The sequence below is a fragment of the Emys orbicularis genome, chromosome 7 (genome assembly GCF_028017835.1).
Source record: "Emys orbicularis isolate rEmyOrb1 chromosome 7, rEmyOrb1.hap1, whole genome shotgun sequence".
Lineage (NCBI taxonomy): Eukaryota > Metazoa > Chordata > Testudines > Emydidae > Emys > Emys orbicularis.
Genome location: NC_088689.1, coordinates 107,554,894 through 107,571,905, shown reverse-complemented (window position 1 = coordinate 107,571,905; position 17,012 = coordinate 107,554,894). Strand labels below are relative to the sequence as shown.

The 17,012-nt window shown below is 50.0% G+C and overlaps 1 protein-coding gene across 1 annotated transcript in view; it reads right to left on the bottom strand.

Moving 5' to 3' along the window:
- CELSR3 (cadherin EGF LAG seven-pass G-type receptor 3) overlaps positions 1-16,727 on the bottom strand; it is a 67,280-nt gene extending 50,553 nt beyond the window's left edge. The window contains exon 1 of the mRNA XM_065408472.1: positions 13,265-16,727. Within this exon, the coding sequence (XP_065264544.1) occupies positions 13,265-16,727 (3,463 nt within the window). The remainder of the gene's footprint in view (positions 1-13,264) is intronic.
- Positions 16,728-17,012: the final 285 nt, after the last annotated feature.

Here is a 17,012-nt window from a genome sequence, read left to right as displayed (position 1 = left end):
CTTTTCTTAACCTCCCCTCCATGCCCTGGAGAGTCCCTACAGCAACTGGGGGGGAACGTTCTGATAGTGCCTTTCGACCCTTCAGAGGAGTTAAATCAGCAATGGGCACCCGCAGGCCAAGACCCTGAACTCGAGAAGCTGAAGGTCCCTCAGTACACTCCTCTGAAGGTCCCTCTTCCCAGAGTTACCATTTGTGGAGGGTGTTTGCATATCAGTGCCTAGCAAATGCTAGAGCCCAGATAAAGGGGGACACAGAACGATTCCAGAACTGATGCAAACAGACTCAGGGCTATGGGAGGTCTTTGGGTGGTCCTGCTGGAATGCCCTCCCCCCAAGAAATGACATCCTTATCAATCCCCCAGCTGTGCTGAGAAGAAATAGCCTATGCATCAGTGACTGACCTCTCCTTGGAGGTTTCAGTGTTGCTGGCACGATGATCTGCCTGAGCTCACACAAACAGCAGCCTCCTAGACCTGCCCATCAACCCAATGCTGCCAGGCCTCACTGCGCCCCCCGGCCCTATCTTCTACAGTGCACCGATGCATTCAAGCTGAACTCACAGCATCCTGTTTCCCAGACTGGTGCAACCACTTGCCCTGCTTTTTCCAGAATACACCCGATTCCCAGGGGATGCTGCTGTTTGCAGCATCATTAGTTTGTGCCCCCCAAAGGATTGTGGGCCAGCACAACAACCTCAGCTCCCCTTACCACACACAATCACACAGCTGTGATGCCGAGACTTTCTCCTGCACAACCAACCTGCTAGAGACACAGGACTCAGTTTCTCTGCACATAGCTTCCTGCTGTGTCACTGCCCCTAGAGCTGTGGCAGGGCCTGGAGGTGAGGGGGCTCTACCTTTTCCCTGCGGGCTCCTTCCTAGCCCACCAAAGTAGTGCCAGTGACAGCAGCAGCCCCAGGACAACGTGATTGTGATGGAATGGCTGTCTCCAGCAAAAGAGCTTCCGGAGAATAAGAAGTCAAGTCATTACGCTCTGGCCCATACATCTCCGCTCTCTTTGTGCTTTTATTTATACACCTTTCATATTGTTTCCTGCAGCTGAAAACTGAAAGATGAGTTCTCAGCTACTCTGCCTATCTATAACCCATGCTGCCTGCTCCTCTCTGCTATAACAAAGCACCTCTGGATCCTCAGCCAGTGTAACCGCTCCATTAGCAGGACACCACACCAAAGGTGAGATGCAGCCCTCACGCAACAGTCAGAATGGCTCCTACCATTTCCAAGGGGGGGAGCTGCCTTAATTACTAGTGTAAGTGCACAGAGCTTTTAAACTCATATTAATAATCTCTGTCCCACCCTCCACATGCTGGTGCGCAGAGAAGCATCATTGTGTTCTCAGTGGAAGGTCTGGGGGGACCCAAAAGTCCGTCTGGTCTCCCCCACATTGTTCATGTCATGGCGTTGTGAAAGGGAGAGCCTGTATCCTAGGGACAGCACAGCAGGAGGATATTATCAGCCCCTCGCTCCATGTCTGTGTTGCCAGCCCTGCCGAATGGGAGATAATTGCATTCGCTATCTCCTGCGGCGCTGACATAACCTGGGCTTCAATGCATTACATACAAGCAGTGGGCATTGTTGCTGGGATGCGCAAGAGGGCTGACACTCCAATAGACAGCTGCATTCAGATCTTACTGTGCTCACAAGTGAAATGAGTTTGGGGGACTCAGTCTAATCCCTGTTAAAGGCTCCAAATCACAGAGCCCAGCACAATCTGTCACAAATGGCCATGTCGGAGGTTGAGGTTGTACGTTTGTTGGCAGCACTGGGAGCTGCAAACCCTCCTGAGCTCTAACTGGAAGCTTGGGCTCAGGAGATGAAGGGCCAACGTATTTAAGTGCTAAGCTCCCCATTTCACTGCAACACTCCTCCAGCCCCCACCAGGCCCACTCTGCCTCTGAGCTGCCTGTGCAACTTGGCTGTATTGTTTCACTCTCTCCAGGGCTGTTGTGCCGAGACGCCAGCCCTTTGATTTCCTCAGCCCCGTTTGAAGTTCAGCGCTTGGGAGGATTTAAAAGATTGAAATTTCTCCCTTTTCTCTCTCTAAAAGGTGACTGCTTTTCTGCAACCCTGGACATTCCGGTGGAAGCCTCCCTCACAAACACCAGCACTGGAGCTCTGGAGATAAGATTCAAACAGGGCTGAGAAAGAGGGGGGGCAGGAAGGAGAGGCACCATAGCAATCACCCAGGAGCTAATCTCCTGGTGGATGGCTTGGGGGCTTGCTTTTCATTTTAAATCCAACTCCTTACGTTTCATGTGGAAGTGAGGCAGAAAATCTCACCAGAGTTCTCCTTGTGAAGCCCCCACTGCTGACTCTGTCCGACTCAGAGGCAGAGGAGGTGGTGGTGGGGATAATGGAGGGAACCATTGCCATCTACACAGTATGAATAGAGGTTAACACAGGCTGGCGTAGGCCAGAAAACAACTCTGGCTCCAACCAGTACCAATAGGATGCTTTTTACCTGCTTAGGTCTCAGGGAGAGAAGCAACATGATCTAACCAAGAGCCATCCATTTGGGTGTCCTGAATGTGTGCTCTTCTCCTGATTGTTGGGTGTACTTAGAATCCCAGACAAGAATGCGGTGACAAGAAGTTGTCAAAATTGGAAAACTGTTTGGTGGCCCCCGCATGAGATGAATTTGGGGCCTGTCTCACAAAGCCCACATCTATCAGAGAAATCAATGACTGGCTAGGCCATGGAGCATAAACACTGCTTTGATTGCTACAGGGGATCTCTCTGTTGGCAAAAGGTGGTGGGTGGGAAGCTTCCCCAACTGCTGCTTTGCTCTGTAGGAGAGAGGCCTTCAGTCCGCAGGACCATCAGTCTAGCTTGGAAATCCAGACCTCAGAAGTTAGAGGGATGGCCAAGGGCTATGAAACACCCAAATGCCAGCTCTTCCTCTCATCTGGGGCAAACTGAGCACCACCCACTCTACAGTGAGTGAGTCTTTTCATACCAGACCCTAAAAGCTGAGCTCCCGTTCATCCTATGTGGACAAGACAGATCCCTGGGAACTTTCATAAGAACTGAAATTTACCCCATATCTCTTCCCTGCAGGTGCTGGATGTTGACTGTTTCTCCCCACCCCAGAGGTGGTGGTGCCATTTATGGGGTACTCAGGGTAGTGAGGTGGTGAGGCCCTCTAACAGGCTGCCTTCTCCATCCTTTGGACCACCACAAACAGGCTGCATGCTTTTGAGTTTATAGATACCAGTGCTATTCCCTGGGTCCCCTCCACCAGTACAGCCCTGTGCAACATACAGTTGGAAGTACACTTCCTCTCAGTCCACCCTGGGGAGAGAGCAAGGGAAAGATCACACCCTGCTGCATACCCTTCCTTCCTGTGCTTTAACTGTTCCCAGCTGACAGGCTGATTGCTCTCATTAGCTCATCAGCCTGCTGCCTAATTAAGTCATTGAGCACCCAGCCCCCCCAATTAAATCCATTCCCTGAGGGAAGTAGCTAGTACTGTATCTTAGGGGACATCTATACTGCAAAAAACACCCTGCAGCCGTGAGTCTCAGAGCCCAGGGCAACTAACTCAGGCTCCTAGGGATCATGTAGGCATTCCTGCTTATGCTAGAGCCCGGGCTCTGGAATCTGGCAAGGGGGAGGGTCTCAGAGCCTGGGTCCCCGCCCAAGTGGGAATGTCTATGCTGCCGTTTTTAGCCCTGTAGCACGAGCCTAAGTCAGTTGACCTGGGCTCCAGGGCTTGCTGCCGCAGGGTTATTTTGCAGTGTAGCCGTACCCTGGGTTCTAGGTTCCTAGCGCTCTGTCACAGGCACGTGGGGCTGCATGGTGCCAGGCAGAGGGGAAATGTTAAATGGGATTTTTTACAAGTCCTAGGTATGAAGGTCTCCAAATAAACAGCAGCCCTTTGGCCCTTTTTGCTCCGCTTCGTCAATCAGCATTTCAGGGTGGTTGTTGCTCTAGCACTTATTTTGAAATCCCCTATAGTACCCTTGTCAGAATCAGGAGGGGCTGGGGTCCCAGCATGGCAGCCTCTTTGTCCACGTGAGGGGGGGGTTTGTTAGGACCTTGCATTGCAGCCCCCTGTCTGGAGGAAGGGAGGGGATTTGAGACTCTGCACTGCAAGCCCATTGCCTCCTCTTTCCTTGCCCATTTTCTTTTCCAGTAATTGCAAGTACAATCTGTGTGTTTGGTTGGTTCCATCCCAGATGGCTCCCACCCATAGACAGAGGAGCTCCCTTCACTATGCTCACAGGGTGTTCAGTGCCAATCAATAGGCAGGGGGCACGTGCCTGATTTATAGCTGTTAGAGCTTAGCTGACATGGGTCTGAGTTCTGGGTCGGACAGGAGAATGCCTGGCAGCAGAACCTCTGAGCAGTGAGAAGGCGACATGCTGGACTGGAGGCAGGGGGCTGGATGTGTACTTGGCTTTGGCCTCATCTGCCCTGAGACTGGAAAGCACAATTAGCACCTGTCTAGAGAAGCCTGTGGATGAAGGAAACAAGCTCTCCATCCCCATTCAGATGCTGCTGGCTAGACTTGGGATATGCCCCTCATCCCCACTGCCTTGTATTTGAGCCCTGAACTGCTGCCTTCAGGCTATGGTGAGTAGGAGGCAGAGAGACATGGGAAGGGAGAGGCAACAAAAGTCACTGTAGCCGCATCAACACTGCCAGGCAGAAAGAGAACAAGGAGGGAGAAACAAGGAGCTTCTGCTCAAGCCCCAAGTATGCTGCCTGGGCCCCCTTCTGTCCCTCTACACCTGACACCCACACATCTCTGCACCCCCCTCAAGCCTTCATTGCCTCTTAAATAATGCCCATGTCCTCAGGGAGCGGTGAGCTCTCTCCCTGTGGCTGATGTGCCGGGGGGAGGGATGAAGCGTCTATCCAGCATTAGACAGCAGGACTGTCAACAGCTCATCAATACCTCAGATTGATCGACCCAGTGGGTCCCAGAAGCTGTGATGAAACAGGGAATTTCCCACGTGCTGCAGCGGCTGCCCAGCAGCTGCTCCTACTTTTCGGCTTAGCATATCTGACCCAGTGTGAAGTGCCCTGCGTGTTTCCAGTGCTACAGAAATGATAACTGAGCAAGTGGGGCAGCCAGTGTTGGACTCATCTCAGGACTTCCCTCGTCTCTGGAGACCTGGGAGATGAAGAAGCAGCCCTGATGTCTCCTGAGGGGAACTCAGACCCAATGAAGGGGATCCCGATAATGTGACAGTTTGGATCCCAGCCCTGTGTACTCTCCCCCCCCGGGCTGACTGTGTAGAATCAGCCCTTCTCACCCAAGTGCTGGGAGGGTCATTCCGAGGGGCACTTCCCCACAAATGGAATGTGCCTGAGACCAAATTTCTGGAGGATCCTCTATTTCCCCCTGTCCTCACAGAATGGACTTGTGCCATATTAGTGTTGCAGACTAGGGATGACGCTGAGACTGGCAAACTCATCTCACCTCTGACGACAAGCGATACCAGAATCCAGACCATGGATGGTGCTTCTGAAGCACAAAGCTGAGATAGAGACCCACCAGGCCTTGACAATGCATCCCCTGTTTGCGCCAGCATGAAGATCTGTTCATTGTAACATACCACCCAGCCCCTGCTTTCCACAAGGGGGCTGCGAGTCCAAGTGACCCCATGTGGGCTGTTCAGTATTCACTGTCTGCACAACACAATGCATCCCACTGACAGCACTGCCCTTGCGGAGCTCAGGCCTTTGCCTGGCCTCCCTGTCCCTGCCACATTAAGGGGAAGCAGATGGTTCAGGGAATGACTCTCCAAAAAAACAAAGAAAGCCCAAAGCCGACTGGAGGCACTAACACCCCGGGGAACCATTTAATCGCAGACTCCTCAGCCATTCTGATTAAATCCAGGCCCTGGTGAATGGCTGGAGAGCCAAATATTGGTGAATATTCATGTCCTACAAAGAGGGGTGTCCTGGAAACTTGCCTACAGGGAAGGTAGCGAGGAGAGGGGGAAAGAGAGCTTCCAGCCTCAGGGCACACCCAGGTTCAGCAGCAGGGAGGAGGGCTTGCTACTTTTGCATTGAATTGAGGTTTACAATAACCACGGTACAAAGCTGGAGAGGTATATAGCTATAGAGACTGAGGGAGCAGCTCCAAGTGCTCCACCCCCTCAGGATAAGCCCACCTATCCTGATAGAACAGGGGCCCCAGATAGGCCTGCGTGCCTCAATGCCCCAGGTGTTTGCACTGTTGTTGTAGACGGGTTGGTTCCAGGATATTGTATATTAGAGAGACAAGGCAGGGTGAGGTAATATTTTTAATTGGACCAACTTCTGTCGGTGAAAGTGACAAGCTTTCCAAGAGGAGCTCTGTGTAGCTCAAACACTTGTCTCTCTCACCAACAGAAGTTGGTCCAATAAAAGATATTACCTCACCCACCTTGTCTCTCTCACTTCCCCAAGGGAAATCCAGCTATACAGCTGGAAAGCTGCTCAGCCACCCACTCCATCCATCTATTCCCGGAGGAGATACCCATCTATATGGCCTGAGAGGAATCAGTTGTCAGCTCCTCACTTCCCATTCTTCTTCCAAGCTGCACCACCTCCTGTCCCTGTTACACACGTACACCTCTCTTTCTCCTTTCAGACAGGTTGAGATGATTAGATCTCATTTGAGGGGGTTCAGGGAGGGTTCTTTTCCATTCATTTACCAACCTAGCCTTGTCTCAGTCCATGAGGTACTCAATGCTGCATTATGATGGACCATCCCAGGCTAACTTTGCAAGTGAAGAGAGGCTGTGAGGTCTCAGAGGCTGCTCTTGAGTTAATGGCCTGAGAACTGAAGATAAAATTGCAGCCACATTCTGTAAAACACCCTCTGAAGAGGAAAGGGAAGAAAGGAGCAGAGCAGCATGGCCAGACTTGCTAAAGCAGCCTAGCATCTTTATCTCCTCTTCAGTCACACTGGGGCCTCTTAATTTCTCACAGCCATGGGGCTGTCTGGCTTGGGGCTCCCTCTGTTTCTCCCCCACACACATGCACACTTTGCTTTGTTATTCAGTGCCCTGGAGCAGAGAACATTAGTGTGTGAGAGCTTCTGCAGAGGCTTTGTGTCCCTCTCTGCCAGAGAACACCTCCATAACAGTAGGTTTGGGTCCATCCATGGTGGAAGCCATGGACAAAAGCTTGCCTGTATTTTGGTAAATAAATGGCCTTCGTGTATGGTCTTTACACCCCTGCCCCAGGCTCTCTGAGAGCAAGGAGGACACAACATTCAGTCCCTGGCCACAACCAGCAGTCAAGCTCATTTTATCTCCTGTGCATTGCTGGTAGCAGCATGAGCTTCTAATTACTCTCCACTGACATGCCCAGGACTGCCTTGCTGGACCTCCTTGCTGAGACTGCCAGCCAATGGAGAGGATTATTGCCAATGGTGATGGGAACATAGGGAGTGTGAGGATTTAGGATGGGTGGAGGGGAATTACACATTTATTAAAAACCCAATCAATGAGCAATGGAACACTAGACAAGTCAGTTTGAACAGTGCACCCAGGAAAATACTCCATTGTGACATGGCACAGGGAATATGGGGAGAAGTTTGCTCCTGCATTTACTTAACATGGAGCTTGGAACCGCTTGGAAAGCGGTTCCTTTATCTCCCTGCCTGTCCTTTACGACACCTTTGCTGACCAACTGAACCAGTACTTATAGAGGACAAAAACCAGTCTGCTTAGCTGGTTGTAGAGATCAAAGTTACAGTCCCAAGACACAGTACAAGATGTCAGAAGCAGGGCTGAGGTTAGTGGCACCACAGCTGCAGTAGGAGGGGTGGGAGTATAAGGTACAGCATGGCCATTCTTAGCACAGACCCCCTGTATCCTTTGCAGTCACACACAGTTTTTCCAGGGTTCTTTATTGTTTAATCCAAATCCCAGGATCCCCCACCTCAAGGCTGGGGTCTAAACTCTTGTCAATAAACCTGCATAATTCCCATCATCAGTAATGGGAGTCACACATGCATCTGAATAGCAGAATATGTTATTTTGCTGGTTCTTTCCTACTATCCTTTACAGGTTGAGTTCTTCTCCCCAAACACGCAGCAACTAATCACTTATTTATTCACCAGGCTGTTATGGACACCCTGGCTGTTGATTCCTATTAGACACATGGGCTTAGGGCAGTGGTTCCCAAAATTGTTCCGCCGCTTGTGCAAGGAAAGCCCCTGGCGGGCCAGGCCGGTTTGTTTACCTGCCACGTCTGCAGGTTCGGCCGATCGCGGCTCCCAGTGGCCGCGGTTTGCCGTCCCAGGCCAATGGAAGTCGTGGGAAGCGGCGCGGGCCGAGGGACGTACTGGCCGCCGCTTCCAGCAGCTCCCATTGGCCTGGAGCAGTGAACCGTGGCCATTGGGAGCCGCGATTGGCCGAACCTGCGGACGCGGCAGGTAAACAAACTGGCCCGGCCCGCCAGGGGCTTTCCCTGCACAAGCGGCGGAACAAGTTTGGGAACCACTGCCTTAGGGTAAAAGACTGTCAGGAAAGTGAACTTGGGTTGGGAATGGGGGTAAGGATGCTCTGCTGTTCCAGCTAAGGTATTTACAGGGTGCCAGTCATGCTGGGCCAGATTCTCAGCTGGTATACATTCATGCAGCTCCATTGAATTCAGTGAAGTTATGCCAATTTACAACAGCCAAGAATCTAGCTCACTATATCGAGGCACTATACTGCTAAAGATACTGGGTAAGTGAAAGCCAATGGACCTAGCAGAAAGCCAACCACAAATCACGTTCAAACCTCTGACCCCAGAGTGAATGTCACGTGATGCTACCTTATGACACAATTACATCTGCTCATGACAAATGCTGCCTGAGGAAGCAGCCATCAGAGACTAGTTCTGCACACTTGGAGCCCATCTCCAAAGTACAGGGAACAAGTTCAATTCAGGATATCCCAGTTTATGGTTAATACTCAACCCTGAAGATCTCAGTAGTCCCTTTCCCCCTAATGATAGCTCTTTTTCTGGTGCCCAATGCCAAGCCAATCAGAAACAGCGAGGGATGCAGAATACACACTCTTACTGTTGTTTTTCCTAACACTTCAATCACCAGGCCCCATAAGCCAAAGCTACAGAGAAATCAATGCCTCATAGAAAACATTTTATTCAGAAACAATTCTCCCTGAACACCAGCTTTTCTGTATGTCCTCTGGGACCTTTGTCTTTTAGGAGCTCAGCAGCCTCTGATGTTTCTTTCCCCTCTCATGTCATAATCCTGTTTGTAGCATCACAATCAGTTGTCTAAGAGATGATGATGCCATCACAAAAAAAGATTCACAATGTTCACATGTGGGAATAAGGAGCAAGAGAGATGCCTATGTTGGAAAGATCTTGGTGTTTTTTACAAAAATGTCTTTAGGAGAAAGGCATGAAAGGAAAGAGAAACTAAGAGATAATTGTTTTTGAGGTAAATGTTCCTCTCTATTTTCCAGGAGGCATCAGCAGCTCTTTCAAGTTTCTGGTATATATAATTGGGGGGATTTGTGAGATCTTGTGAATCCAGTCAAATTTAACTTACATAGTGTATTATCACAAAATTAATTACAGGGCCTCTTGCCTTGGTAGCTTTAAATATGGAGATTAAAACATAACATCCAAGGACAACACCAAACTGTTACTTAACACCTAACCTAAATAAGTGTATATTGCGCCATGCTCTAAGGTTACTAGTCTTGGGCTCTAATGGCCCTGCAAGGGGAGCAAATTCCAAAAGCAGGGCCTCTCCAGAGAAAAACTTGGCAACAGACATGGAGGGCAAATTCAGCCCTGTCGTAACTTCATTGACTTCAATAGAATGATTTGACTCAGAGTGTTTAAACTAAAGACCTGACAACAAGTGCACCCCACTTGATCTTAAATGCTATGGTGAAGTATAAGGTAAGAGGCACCTTAGATAACTGGTTCCCAGACCTTTCCGAGCTTTAACGATCATCACCAACACTTTGAATTGTACCGAGACGCAAACAGGGGTCTAATTCAGAGATCTGAATTAACAATGTTATGTGCTCATTGTGAGCTACCCAGACCCTGCATACTGAATCAGCTGGTGTTTCAGAGTGGACTTCAGAGGTAGCCCCGAATAGGGCATATTCCAGTTGTGCAGCCTGGAGTAACAAAGGCACGGATGACAGCTTCAAGTTCTCAGGCTCCTGGCTACTTGGTAAAGACTAGTCACCAGAGCTGTCCGGGAGGGGGCAGCAACTGCTGCAGTAGGACTCCGAAGTGCAACCCATTTTGGTTCGAGTTGGGCATGCACTCTCACCACCTGCCAGGATGTGGAAGGTTTTGTGCATTGATACCCACTGTAAAAGATTTCAAGCACTGATGAGACAAAGTCTCATGCAAAATGCTAGCTGCCATGGAATAGTTAGCTATTGTGCATGGTGGTTTTGAACTTGTCACTTCCTAGGAAAAGGCTCGTGCAGTGATGCCTGCCATAGGACTTGCCATACCAGGTCAGACCAATGTCTTATCTAATCCAGTATCCTGGCTCAACAGCGGCAGATGCTTAAAATGAAGATGCAATAACCCCAGGGTGGGTTTTATGCATAGAGGACGCTAATGATAATTGGCTCCATAGGGAGCTGCATCCAGCCTTCTTTGGACAGAGTGTAGGTCTGACATGGGGTCTTCCAGAGGGATTATAGGGGGATCCAGGTGGAACCACCCACCCACCTTCAGGAAACTCCTGTACATTTTCCTTTGAGATCTGCCACTCCAACTCAAACACTTTATTCCTCTGAGCCAAAGAATTCTATTGTTTTTGCTGCCTATCAGTGGTTTTGTTATTTCAGCCCCTGTGCAATAATATTGTTTTAGTACTATCAAAGTCTTCCCTTCCTCCTCACACCATATTAACCCTACCAATGACAGGGTCCTAGTAGATAATAAATACAGCTGGCAGCCAAACAGAGATGGAGACTGAATAGGCACTTAGCCTTCAATTTAGTGGTATATTCTGTTTTGTATATTAATATATTCAGTTTAGTGGTAATCTATTCTTCAATGTAGTGCTATATTCTAACCTTCCTTCCAGTCTGTAGCCCTCTAGCATTTTTCCAAAGAGACCAAAAACCCACACAGAGCAATGAAAGCTTCTCCCATACTGGGAATGTTCTTGGTCTGTTATACGATAACAGCTCTGGGTATCTTACCAACGTGCTTTTATTGCTGTGAATCTTCAGAAATGAATGTACTCGTATTACAGAAGGAAGTTCATTTTGGTGCAGTGGCTTTAGGACTGCACTGTATATAAATGAACAGTGTAATCAAATTTTAATTTCAGTTCATTTTAATCTGCAAAATGCCCCTAGCCCTTTCTTTAGATGTCACTATAATTTTGTGTTGATTCTGACTGTGAGCTTTGGGCCTTCCATCACTATATGTTTATAAAGCGCATGGATGGTGCTCAGTAAATAACAGAATAATAAAAAATGCCAGGGCTACAGGAAGGTGACATTCTTACAAAGCAGGGTCTAAACCTAAACACCCCTAGCGCCCACTGAAGCCAACAAAAGGCACGTTTTCCATTCTGCTCCCCTCCTGCAAGACTGGGCTTCCTTTCTTATCCTTCTCGCCACAGTGAGCTTAGCTTTTTCTAGCCTCACTTCCACTGGAAAATGATGACATGGTAATTTCAAGAGCCTTGTTGTTCTAAGGTAGTTTAGTGCAAGGCCTTGAAATGTGATTTCCTCCTGCCTTTGTGCAGGGTTAAGTGTATTAGGAGGCAGAACCTGCATAAACATACTCTGGCAGAAGCAAGAAAGGTCAGCACGGCTCCCCCCATCTCTAGTAATCAGCCTGTGCATGTGTGTGTCTGAATATGATATTACCCTGCCCTGCAGTTACAATTAACCCCTAAAGAACCTCAATCTAGTGAGGTGCTGTAGCTGAGTACGCTGGGCTGGACTGAACATATCAACATTGAAAGCCCATACTGCATCTTTTGAAAGAAACAAGGGCCTTATTTTCCGAGCTCACTCACTAAACGAGTTGGTAGGGTGGGGGAAGGGGGAGGAAGGGTTAGATGGAAGCTGAGGATCTGTGAAAGGTAATGAATAATGTATGCCTCCCTAGACACAGCTAAATAACTTAGCCTGTGTCACTGATACCCTCCAAATGGACACCTCCCCCACCTCCTTCTACAAGTCACACATAGGTTATTTGGTATTTCAAGAAACACCCTATACAAGGCAGGAAGGATGGTCTTGTGGTAAAGGCAAGGGACTGGGACTCACAAGATCTACATTCAAATTTGGCTCTGCCACGTTTCCTGTGTGACCTCAGGCAAGTCACTTAATCCATCTGTGCCTCTGATCCACATCTGTAAAGTGGGGATAATAATAATTCTCTATGTCACAGGGGAGGTTAGTATGGATACACACATTAATACAGAGGATGCACGGCACACAAGGACCTACACTGACAGTTTAGGGGGATACATTTTAAACCTCTCTTCTCAAACTGTGTGCGTGATCTTTTACACCCAATTTCTGTGCATGCAATAACCTGGACTCCAAAAAGCTGCTTTTGAAAATGGAGCCCTAAATATTTGTAGTATTAATATTCCAAAACCAGAATTTTAAAACGTGAACTATTTTTGGAAGGGCAGGGAGAACAAAAAGGGGAGTGGTAACAGCAAACATTTGAATACGATTTTTTAAGGGGCTGAGTTCAAGCCCCAAGCTTGATCCCTCACTCCCTGAATCAGCAAAGGCTGAGAGCACAGTGGCAAGAGCATGCGCAGGCCCCAAAGGATGGGAATGGCTCACTTCCTGAGCTAGAAGGGGCTCCAAGCAAAGCAGAGATGGCACATTCAGCCCCTGGGTCAGCAGCCTCTAGGAACCAGCAGGAGCAGTCTGTTCCGCCACCAGGAAAAGCAGTGTGCTTCCCAAGCCAGCATCCTATGCAGTGTATCCCAGATACTTGCATTTACTAGAGAGAGCACCTCATGCTTAAAGCTATGACTAACTGATCTTCTAGCTAAATAACAACACTTTGCTGTTATACAACATTGTCATCCTTACATTTCAAATGCTTTACAAGACGTTCCAGTCGTATGGATATTATCATAAGCGCCCATTTTATTTTATTTTATTTTATTTTATTTTTTCAGATTTTAAGTAAAATAATGGCCCAAATGCTGAAAACTCAGCACCACAAGATACATGTTGGAGTCTCCAGCCTGGAACCACCTGAATGTCTCTAGGAAATGTTACACTATCACAGTCATCCAAAGAGTTTAAATATCTTACCTGTGACCGTCACCAGCATGGAGGCCACCAGGGGACGATTGTTGTCCAGCTTACGGCTCAGCCTCAGCTCACCACTTGACTGATTTACAATCAACAAGTGCAGCTCATTGCCCCGTTCAAAAGTGTAGAAGAGCTTGTCGGACACATCTGGGTCATAAGCCGGGATCTTCCCTATGACCCCCGAAGGGAAGGTGTTGGACCTGTTGGAAATGTAGTTGTTGAAGAGGATCTGGAAGTTCTTGAGGACAGGGCTGTTGTCATTCTGGTCAATGAGCTTGATGTGGACGGTGGCTCTGCTGACCAGAGGGGCAGATGTGGCCTGGACCACAATTACATACTCGGGCTTTGTCTCATAATCCAGGTCAATCAAGGCAGTGAGCTCCCCAGAAAATATGTCCATCTGGAAGATCTCCGGGATGTTGCCTTCCACAATCTGATACATGACCTGGGCATTAGGTCCCTCATCTGGGTCAATGGCTGTGATCTGGGCCACCACAGAGCCCACAATGCTGTTCTCCTTCACCAAAACCTCAAACTCTTCAGCTGGGAAAACAGGGGCATTGTCATTCACATCTTGAACAGTGACTTGAATATTGACAGGGGTTCTTTGCGCGGGGACCCCCCTGTCCACAGCATAGGCAGTCAGCTCATAGACTGGGACACTCTCTCGGTCCAGCCTGCGGACAGTACGGATAATCCCAGAGGTGGGCTCTATGGTAAAATCCCCATCCCCATCCTCCCCATTCTGGAAGGTGTATTGTACCCGCCCATTGGTGTGGGCATCGCGGTCAGTGGCAGAGATCTGGAGCACGCTGGTGAATGAAGGGGCATCCTCCGATATAATGCCTTGATAGTGAGCGCTTACAAACTGAGGGGCATTGTCATTTACATCATTCACCATGATTTCTACATAGGTGGTGTCCGCTTTCTGAGGGATCCCATTATCTTTGGCAGTGATGGCCAAGGTGTAGGTGACCTGGTCTTCATAGTCTAGCTCCGCCTGCAATGTGATGGCACCAGAGTCCGCATCAATACGAAACTGAGGAATATTGTCCTCTAGGTAATAAGTGATCCTGGCATTTTCCCCCACATCATCATCAGTGGCACCGATTACCACCACAGTGCTGCCCACAGGACGGTCCTCATTGACACTAACTGAATAGTGGGCACTTTGGAACACAGGCCTATGGGTGTTGGCATCAGTGATGTTGATATGAATGTGACAGTTGTCATGCAGGGTCCGGTCAGAGGCAGTCACTGTTAGCACATAGCGCCTCTCTTGCTTGTAGTCCAAGGGTAGCGAGAGAGTGATCAGCCCCACTCCTCCCTGAGTGCTGATAGAGAAGCGGTTACGGGTGTTCCCTCCCGTTATCTGGTAGCTTATGGCACTGTTCACATCCCTGTCGATTGCCGTGACACTGAGAACACTGGTCCCCACAACAGCATCCTCATTTAGCCGGATGAAATACTCCTTTTGGGTGAATTCAGGTCGATTGTCATTCACATCCATGACAGTGATAGTGACACTAGCGGAGGCAGATAAGGATGGAGAGCCATGGTCCCGAGCCTCCACCCCAAAGAAATAGTGCTCCACTGACTCACGGTCCAAGGGGCCACTCACTGTGATCCACCCAGTGGCACTGTTCACCACAAAAGGGGTGTCAGCTGAGACCCCAGTTAGTTTATATTCCAGACGAGAATTCTCCCCATAATCTGCATCCACTGCCTGGATGTGGATCACTGAATGGCCAAGGGGGGCATTTTCCAGGACGGAGATTTGAAAAGGGGTACTGACAAAGATTGGGGCATGATCATTAATGTCCACTACTTGGATGCTGGCCATGCCAGTATTGTTAGACAAAGGAGGGCGCCCTGCATCCTGAGCACGTATCCTCAGGGCATATTCACGTTCAACTTCAAAATCCAAAGGCGCCACCACCTGTATTTCCCCAGTCACACTGTCAATAGAGAACTGGCCCCTGCTGTTCCCACTGATGATGTTATAATGGACTAAAGCATTATTGTCTTTGTCCATGTCAGTGGCAGTAACTCGCAAGATTTCCGTATGGGGTCTTATATCCTCTCTCACCTGGACAATGTAGCGTTTTTCACTGAACTGAGGGGCATTGTCATTCTCATCCAGAACTGTGATATAGACTTTAACCGTGGCAGATCTGGGCCCAGGCTCCTTACCCTGGTCGTTTGCCTCCACCACCAAAGAATATTTCTCCATTTTCTCTCTGTCCACTTGCCCACTGGTGGTGATCAGACCTGACCTGGGATCTATCTCAAAGACAGAGTGGGCTGCTTGTTCATTCACAAATCGATACCTGATGTTTGCATTGGGTGGAGAGTCCACATCCGTGGCCCTCAGCTGTAAGATAGGGTAGCCTTCTTCTACATTTTCCCTAATAGTCTCTCTGTACTCACTCTGCTCAAAAACAGGGTCATGATCATTTCGGTCAGCAACAGTTACAGCAATCATGGTGGTGGCAGAAAGGCGGGGGACCCCATGATCCACAGCAGTAACCCGGAAATAGTGCAGGTCCATAGTCTCTCTATCCAAAGCTTTGGTGGTGGTGATGAGACCGTTCTTGGGGTCAATGCTAAACAGCTCCATGGACCTGCTATTCATCAGGGCATCCATGGAGTAGACTAGCTTCCCAGCCTCCCCTGAATCGGGGTCTTGTGCTGCCATAGTTATCACAGGAGTCCCTGGAGGCTGGTTTTCAGCCACCTGAACCTGGTAATTGTACTGAGGGAAGTGGGGGTGGCGGTTGGCTGCCCTGCCAGTCCTTACTAATGGTAGGAATGCACTCTCTCTCCTCCTCCTTTGCTTGACTGGCGGATAATGTGATAGATCAAGCTGTATAGCTGGACTAGGCTTTACTGGCAGGTGAGGAAAGAGCTCCAGGGCTGACGGGCTCCCAAAGTCCACGGCAAAGCAAAGAGTTTGTAAACAGCCTTTGGTGGAATCAAACAGGTGAAAAAACAGACAGGGATCCTGCTTTCTGTGCGGCGTGGGCGGAGCGCGGGCTGGATCGAGTCCTAGCTCCGCTATGGGAGCTGTCCCGGGCACAGGTGGTGCTGAAACGGCCTCTCCTAACTCACCGGCCTGCGCCTGCCCTTTCGTAGCTTTCTCCAAGCGCACAGTATGGTCCGGGCTGGCCCCCCAGCACTCACCTGCGCGCCGGCAGGACGTGCCCCCGTGCGGCTGTCTCCCTGCACACAGCTGAAGGCAGGTCACTAGGGTCAGCCACTCACTGAGGTGCGAGCGGCCGCGGCGGCGGGCTGGCGGCCTCAGCTGCATCTTTGCAAAGCAGGAGCGGCTCTCCGAGGCCGGCGGGTACCTCTCCGGGTGCCGGGGCTTCGCCCCCGGGGCCAGGGACCCCCAGATTTCCAGCTGCCAGGGATCCGTGCAGTTAGACGCTCCGGGACTGGGCTGGTGCCTGGACACTTGCATTACGCACAGCCTCTCGCCATGCAGGGAGTGCCTTGCGCCCGCCGCGCTCAGCCAGCCCCCGGGGGAGCTCGGGGCCCCTGTGGCAGCGCGCAGGTGGCTCCGACTCGCGCAGCAGGCTCCGTCCCTCTGGCCGCCCGCATTGTCCAGGGAGCCAGCCCCATTGTCCCGGCCCCACTGCTGTCCGCTCGCCTCCTCTCCGGGGCTCCGGGCCCCGCTGCAGTCGGTCCCAAGGAAGGCGAAGATGCCTGGGCGCTCCGGACCCGCACCGCTCCCTGGCTGCTCGGC